Source organism: Watersipora subatra, chromosome 5 (assembly GCF_963576615.1).
Source record: "Watersipora subatra chromosome 5, tzWatSuba1.1, whole genome shotgun sequence".
In the NCBI taxonomy this organism is placed as follows: Eukaryota; Metazoa; Bryozoa; class Gymnolaemata; order Cheilostomatida; family Watersiporidae; genus Watersipora; species Watersipora subatra.
This window is the reverse complement of record NC_088712.1, coordinates 61,641,036-61,649,053: the sequence shown is the minus strand read 5'-3', so window position 1 is coordinate 61,649,053 and position 8,018 is coordinate 61,641,036. Positions and strand designations below refer to the sequence as shown.

Here is an 8,018-nt window from a genome sequence, read left to right as displayed (position 1 = left end):
TACACATAATCCTTACACTCCCACCAAATTTACACTATAAATTTCAAAAGTTGCAAGGTACGCTGCGGCGTTTACCTACTCTATATGACAGGACAGGAACCAAGTTGTGCATACATTGATAATTAGAAGCACAAAAGCTAAAATAATATACACAGCATACATGAGTATGAAAACAAACTAAACACAGAATGCGTAAGCTGCATTATACATAACCAAATATTTACAAAAGTTTAACCAGTTTCTGAACTGGTCTCTGAAGCACAGTAGATTTCTCTATAGGTTTGCCTTTGCTATCCAACATTTTTGTGGCTACCTTTACCGTTGCCTTTCTTACAAGACCGTCTTGTCCATGAAAAACTTCTTCGATAACTGCCAGTCTCCAACTGTTCCTTGGCTGATCTGATTCCACAATCATAACTATGTCTCCTACTTTCAAATTACTTTGTGATGTTGTCCATTTCTGTCGCTTCGTTATGTTGTCCAAATATTCCACCTTCCAGCAGTTCCAGAAATCTTCAGCAATGGCCTGAACCTTTTTCTATCGCCATTTGCAATACCTTTCCTCACTGTCAAAGTCTCCAGGAGGGGGAGGTGTTGACTCAACTTTTCCTGTCAGTAATGCATTTGGAGTCAGTGGCACCTCTTCGTGATTGTTGAGGTGCATGGTAGAGAGAGGTCGGTGGTTTACGATAGATGCAACTTCGAAAAGGATCGTTCTGAGTGATGCTGTGTCTATTTGACCTTGATATTTCGACATGGCTTGATTTAACACGGAACGCACAGTTCTGATCTGGCGCTCCCACACTCCACCTTGGTGACTAGCTGTAGGAGTTGTGGTGATGAACTCTATACGTCTGTTGATGAGATACCTTTTTACTTCCTCATTAGTCATTGTTGTGAACTGTCTGTTCATCTCATTTATTCCTCCAATAAAATTCATGCCGTGATCACAGTATATTCTCTTGACAGAGCCTCTGATAGCTAGGAAACATCTAAGGGCATTTATGAATGCGTCTGTGGTGAGATCATCAACCACTTCAATGTGTATGGCGCGACTATAGAAACAAGTGAACAGCAAGCCATAACGCTTGAGCATTGTACGCCGTTCTTTTACCGTGAAAGTCCCAAAACAGTCGATTCCAGTCATAGTGAAGGGCGGTGTTTGTTGTAGTCTATCTTCTGGTAATTCGCCCATCTGCTGCTGCATGAAGCTTCCTCTCAACTTTTTGCACACCACACAATTTTTTACAATGTCTTTGGTTATCCTTGTGCCTGAGATCACCCAGTACCCACTTTGTCTCACCATGTTGAGGGTGTAACCCATGCCTAGGTGAGCTTTGTTATGGACGTCTCTAATGAGTAACTTGGCTAGATGACAATTCTTAGGAACAATTATAGGATGCTTTTCTTCAAAGCTCAGAGTTGTTGATTTCGTGGCCCTCCCACCAATCCGAAGTATGCCTTCCTTGTCAACGTAAGGATTGAGACCGATAATGCTACTAGCGGCTGGTAGTGTTTGTCCTTTATGTAGTGCATCCAATTCTGTCCAGAAGTGCTTTCTTTGTGTAATCCTTATGACCAATTGCTTTGCATCTTCCAGCTGTGTCACTGTGGGGGTAGAGATCGCACTCCATGATTTCTTCCGTGCAATCTGTTGCAGATATGCGAAAGACGTTATTAGTCTTTTTAGGCTGCTGAACTTGGGGAGTTTGTCATATATTGCGGTACTATACTGAGTTTTGGTCAACTTGACCTCTTTTATTTTCTTTACCTCAGGGTCATCGTCTGCGATACACTTGGCTAATTTGCGGTCATTTTGCAGTCTACTCTGTATGTTACGCTGCATGAGAAACGTGGGTCCTGTAAACCACATAGAATTTGGTAGCTTACTGCAATCTAGGCCTCTCGAGGCGATGTCAGCGGGATTTTCAGAGCTGCTAACATGGTGCCATTGTTAAGCTTTAGTTGTCATCTTTATTTCACGCACTCTATTCGCCACATAAACATGAAACTTCTTCTTCTCGTTAGATAGGTATGCTAGAACAATCTCCGAGTCCGTCCAGAAATGCTCTTGGTTAACTTTGATATTGAGCTCTTTTTTCAGAATAGAGTGCAGCTGAGTGGCCACAACTGCACCTTGAAGCTCCAAGCGTGGCACTGTAATGATGCCTTTACTAGGAACGACTCTGGATTTTGCCAAAAGCAAACATGTGTGCACATTACCATTTATATCTATCAGTCTCATATAAGAACAAGCTCCTATCCCACTAAGGCTTGCATCAAAAAAGTGGTGAAGCTCTGCTTGTGCAGTGGGTCCAAAGTCAGTCGGTTTGATGCATCGTGGTATAAGCACATCATCTAGGTTGCCTAGCTCTTTCACCCATTCTTTCCATGGCTGAATCAGACCAGGTGGAATCTCTTTGTTCCAGTCGTCATCTACTTTGTTGATTTTCTGCAAGATATTCTTTCCCTTTAGAGAGAATGGAGCCAAAAAACCTAACGAGTCATATAGCTGGCTTACAGTTGACAGCACTCCTCTCCGTGTCATAGGCTTTGGTTGAAACTCCTTGGCTGTAAATTTCAATAAATCTTCTTTCATCGACCATTCTAGGCCTAGTGTTCTTTGAGTGAGGAAGCATCCATTGTACAAATCTACATCTTTGACTGATCTCTCTGATTCAGGTATTCCTTTCAGTACTTGTGCATTATTTGAAACAAATTTGTGCAGTCTCAAGTTTCCCTTTTGACAAAGTTTTCGCGAACTTTCAATGAGCTCAAGCGCTTCTTCCACTGTAGGTACGCTTGTAATGCCGTCGTCTACGTAAAAGTTTTTTTGAATAAATTGAGAAGCCGTAGGGTAGGTTTTTTTATGACTTTCTGCTAGTGTTTGAAGGCCATAGGTTGCCACTGCTGGCGATGAAGTAGCCCCAAACAAGTGAACTGTCATACGATACTGTTTTATCTCTCCGCTGTTTCCAAACCAAAGGAATCGCAAGTAGTTTCTATCATCTGCGTTGACTTGGAAGTTATAGAACATCCTCTCAACGTCGCATGCTATTGCCACAGGCTCTTCTCTAAATCTTAACAATATTCCCAGCATGTTGTTAAAAAGATCTGGGCCCTGCAGTAGGTGATCGTTCAGTGATGTGCCGTCGAACTTTGCGCTGCAGTCGAAGACCACTCTTATCTTGTTTTTCTTCGGATGCACAACGGCAAAATGGGGGATGTACCACACTTCGCCTGTACGGATTTTTTCTCCTGATGAAAGAACTTCTTCAGCATGACCCTTTTCTATCAGATCAGCCATGAAAGTTGTGTATTCCTTGCGGAATGTTTCATTTGTACCAAACTTCTTCTTCAAACCCATCAGCCTTTTTTCGGCCTGCACTTTGTTGTTGGGCATGATCGGTCGTTGTCTAAATGGCAGTGGCATCTCATATGATCCATTTTCTTTGATGAGAGCCTCTTCATGCATTATATTCATGAATTTTATGTCTTCTTGTGAGATCAATGTGGTTTCATCATGATCCTTAAAGCACACTGAGGTGGCGTTGACTTTAGTCTTTTGATTCAGTTTGCCTTCAACTGTTGTTAGCTGTTCTTTCCCACCTAAAACTGTCCATCCCAGAATGGTTCGTTGCGCAAATGGTTGTCCCTTGTCTCCTGGTATACATTCCAGAGGCTCAAAAGCTTCTACACAGTCTGCGCCTATTAATATACCAATTGGTATATCTAAAGGAGGTGGCAGTTTATAGGCGTGTTCTTTGAGATGGGGTAGATGTTGAACATTGACACTGTTGGGTATTTGTTGACCACTATACAAAAGCTCGCTCCATTCATACGCTTCTAGGGTTGTAGACTCAATCTGCTGGTAACCCCGGATTCGCAAATTGCTGTACCTTTTTACCCACTCTGTAGTTTCACCCGTAAGGGTGCTGATAGTTACTGTTTCGGTAGAATAAGCTGGCTTAACAATGTGAGCGATTTCTTTACTGAGATAGGACGAATCGGATTGTGTGTCCAGCATAGCGTAAATGAGGGTTTCTTCAGAAGGATTTTGTAAGGTTGATACGTACACAGGTATAACCATGCTTAGCATCATCTTTCCAGCCCTAGTTGTCTTTGTAGTTAGTTTCCTTGTTTCTTCCTTTGGAAGCGCTCCTTTCTCTACCACTTTTGTTTCTTCTTTCTCTGGTGGATCAACAGCGGACTTCCTAGGTTTCCATTCGAACTGATTCTTATGGAATACAGTTGGATGCCGTTTAGTGCAGCTCTTACAGGTAGCCTTTTGAGGACACTGCTTCGATTGATGACCTGTGTCTAAACATCCATAGCACAGCCTGTTTCCTTTCACAAACGCATCTTTATCTTCATCAGATAACTTAGCTAGGGAAAAACACTCAGTTGTGAGGTGAATTTTCTTGCAATATTTACATTGCTCTTTCTCCTTAGCTGACAATGTAGTAGTGAAAACTTTAGTGTTGGAGCTAGGTGCTGCTTTCTGTTTGCGTGGGTTATCTCTATTCCCACCCAAATTTTTCATTAGAGGTTCGTCCATTACTTCTGCTTGATCTACCACGAAATGTACGAACTCTGCAAATGTGGGGTAGCGGTACTCATCTTGCCTGCGCTCTTTTACTTTTCTTGCCCAGTTCCTGATCATCCAGTCTGGAAGTTTTGCAGCCATTTTTTCATTTTCTTGACTAAGATCAAGGGACTGTAGCTCCGGAACATCTGACATTGCTGCCCTCAAGTGTGACAGGAAATCAGCGTAATCCCGTAGCGCTTTCGCGTCTTTTGCACCTACTCGCGGCCATTCATCAAGCTTTTTTCGCAGTGCTCTGTTAACAGTATGCTTACTTCTAAACCTCTCTTTTAGGTCACATCTTGCTGCTTTGTATGCAGCTTCTGTGTTGGTCATCAAATGCCCACTGATAGCATCTTTTGCTTTACCCGTCACAATTTTTTTCAAATATCGAAGTGGTTCTTTTCCAACAAGTCCCTCTGACTCAATGTAGGCCTCGAAATCCTGTTCCCAATCTTGGAAGTTGATAGGATTGCCGTCATAGATTGTTGGTGCTGGTGTTGAACGCTTGGTTGCCTTCATAGCAGTTACCAGACTTTGTGTCAACTCCCTTACAGCACTCATGCCATCATCTTGTCTTTGAATGGGCATCCTTCCATCTTGATTGGTGACTGTAGCTCCTTGTATAGGTGTAAGTTGAGGTGGTTGATGCGACAAAACTTCATCGAAGTTATTCCTTTGTTGTTCGAAAGCTAAACTATGTAACTGTGAGTGTCGCTTATGTGAGAAAACTTCCTCAGAGTTATCCCTTTGGGGATCCAGAACAGAACTTCTCCGTTGAGAGCCTACTGAAGTGGACAACTCTTTGGGGTGGCTGAAGGCCCTACGTTGTATTGCTGCTCTGTCAGCTTTCCTGCTTTCATAGATTCTATTCTGTTTTTCCAGTTCTTCCTTCATTTTCGCTATTGATTCTTCCAGTCTTGTGATCTCTTGCTCTTCTGCTATTTCTTCAGCCTTTGTATCCATTAATAGCTTTATTCTGGCATTTACTTGGTCTTTTAGTACAGAAACTTCTTCCACATATTCATCAAATTGTTTTGAGACGGACAAATCAACTTTATTATCAGAAAGTTCATATAACTCATCATACAGCTCATTGACATATTGTACAACTGCATCAACTGTTTCGAGTGTGTTATTTGCAACATCAAGCCCTGTGAGCTGCTCAAAATTGTTATATACAGTGTCAAAATACACTTGGGCCTTGTTAATCTGCTTGTACAGAGCAGTATTTAATTCCAAGCACTTGTTTTGTTTGGCCACACTGCTTAGCGTTTTGGTTCTAGTTGATTTCCTAACACTAACCTCAATGTTTGAGACACTCTCAGGAACTAGGCTATGTACAGCATTAGACGCAGAAAGTATACTGTCATTTGCTAAATCAGCATCTGCTGATTGGCTTTCAGCAGGCTCTGATTCGCTCTCTGACATTATTGACGGTCAAAAATAAGGCATACAGTAAAATATGAAACCACTAAGGCTATATGTCTATGCTCGAGTGAGCTTCAAAGCCTAGCTACCTGGTGAAAGCAAACCAAAACTGCAAGCTAACACTCAAACGTGAACAGCAGTGAGACTGGATGTGCAGGGGACCAGTCTGTCAGCCAAAATGACGCGCGATACCAGTGAAAACAAAGTATTAGGAATTTCCACTGCCTTGAATTATACACACAGTCAGCCTGTTTAGTTTACAAACAGATGAAAAGAAAAACAGTGTGAAAGCAAAAGTTGTTTTTACAAAAAGGCTATGGAGGAAAGGTATGCTAAAACTGTAAACCTTTTAATATAATTTATCCAGAATTAACTAGAGCAGTATTCCTTTCTAGTTAGCAATGAACAACAGTGAATATTGAGTACACGCGTATACAGTTTGACCAGACCATACAATATGATGACACAAGCAAATGCACAACGCATTTACTTAGCTGTGATGTTGACCTCTGCTCGTTGACTTGGAATTGTTTAGCCGATAATAGCCTTGGGGTCGAAAATGTTAAGGAATAATAAAGTTAATTGTCTCTGGGTATTTCCTTAGCGAATGTAACGAATGGGGTTGAGTCTCTGTAACTTAGGTGGCTGATATTCTTTTAGCCCTCGGTTACTTGGTAAATTAACTGTAGACTTCAGTTCTGTTGAATGACTTTGTTGCAAACGGATTGCATAACTCTTAAACGAACTTTAATCTTTGCTCCAATCTTTAGCGGAGAAAGACTTCACTTTAGCAATGTGGGAGCATTGCTAGACTTTTGACTATTAGATTCCTTTTGAGGTTACGAACTTTACTGGTTCAATGTAAGTGTCAACTTTATTTATCTTTACTTTAATGACACCACACGACAACCTGGTTCTAAAATAAAACAGTACAACTAAAAAATAGAACGAAGTAGTCTTAATTAGCAAGTGTAACACAATGTAACATTATTTGACAGAAAAGAAATGATACAAATTGATACATATTATAATAGGGAACAGTGGTAAATACCTTTTGCCTCCTGTAGTTTCATTTGATTATAAAACAAGCTCCAGTGATTTGCTTACAACATTAAGACTGGATCGATTTTACTAAACTGGCTGACTGCGTGACCGGCTAGAAGCAAGTTACAAAAACCGCATGCCGTCAACACAGATATCGCGTCATTGACTGACAGAAATAGCCCCACAAACGCAAACCAATCACACGGCAGCCCACCGAATTCAAATCAAGCCATCAGTAACTGATATACCACCAAGGCAGCCTGAAGGCTGAGACAAGCAAAAATTGTATCTAACATTTTATAAACTGCATAGGAAGTACACATAATCCTTACAGACGCTATTTAACTTTGGTAAATTTGTGTAAAAACATTCACTGTGAGAGTACGGTTCAACAACATCATAGAAACGCTCAATTCTGATGGATTTAAAACAATAATATTTTGCTAAGTTCTCCCTTGTAGAGGTAAAAAGGATTCAGTACACTTGCGTACACACGAGTTTCTGCTACAAAAGCATTTCACATGTCAATATACCTTGACTTTGTTTTGAGTTTGTGCTATTCTCTCATATTATAATTAGTAAATTAAATTTTTTGAAGCTCAAGTCTATTTTAAATAATTTATATTGAACATACTATTTTATTTGCTCAGTTTGGTATTGTCCAACAATTTGTTCCTGATTTTATTGTCAGTCGAAAGGTGATGTGACTCGACGCAATGACACACCAAAGGAGGAAAATCAGCCAAGCACAATCGAAGCTGGGGAAATAAGACAAGAAAATGTAACTATCTTTCTTTTTGACTTTGTCTGTATCTTTTTGGTAGAACAGTTTTACCTTTTGTATATAAACTAGTTAAATGCCCGGCGTTGCCCGTGTAATAAAAAAGTCTTTGGACACAAAATTTTTAAAAATTTACCATACAACATTTACATTCTAAATTTTAAACTTAATATTATG

The 8,018-nt window shown here is 40.5% G+C and overlaps 2 protein-coding genes across 2 annotated transcripts; both read right to left on the bottom strand.

Moving 5' to 3' along the window:
- Positions 1 to 538: 538 nt before the first annotated feature.
- Positions 539 to 1,873, bottom strand: LOC137397564 (uncharacterized). Its single transcript, XM_068083856.1, has one exon. It carries the CDS (start codon positions 1,871 to 1,873, stop codon positions 539 to 541), a length of 1,335 nt encoding a protein of 444 aa, XP_067939957.1.
- An 81-nt stretch (positions 1,874 to 1,954) lies between these two features.
- LOC137397563 (uncharacterized) lies at positions 1,955 to 6,016 on the bottom strand. Its single transcript, XM_068083855.1, has one exon. The coding sequence runs from the start codon at positions 6,014 to 6,016 to the stop codon at positions 1,955 to 1,957; it is 4,062 nt and encodes a 1,353-aa protein (XP_067939956.1).
- Between the last annotated feature and the right edge of the window lie 2,002 nt (positions 6,017 to 8,018).

What these genes read in the sequence shown, in the direction of transcription:
- LOC137397564 (XM_068083856.1), bottom strand. Translation starts at nt 1,873, where the DNA reads ATGTGGTTTACAGGACCCACGTTTCTCATGCAGCGTAACATACAGAGT.
- LOC137397563 (XM_068083855.1), bottom strand. Translation starts at nt 6,016, where the DNA reads ATGTCAGAGAGCGAATCAGAGCCTGCTGAAAGCCAATCAGCAGATGCT.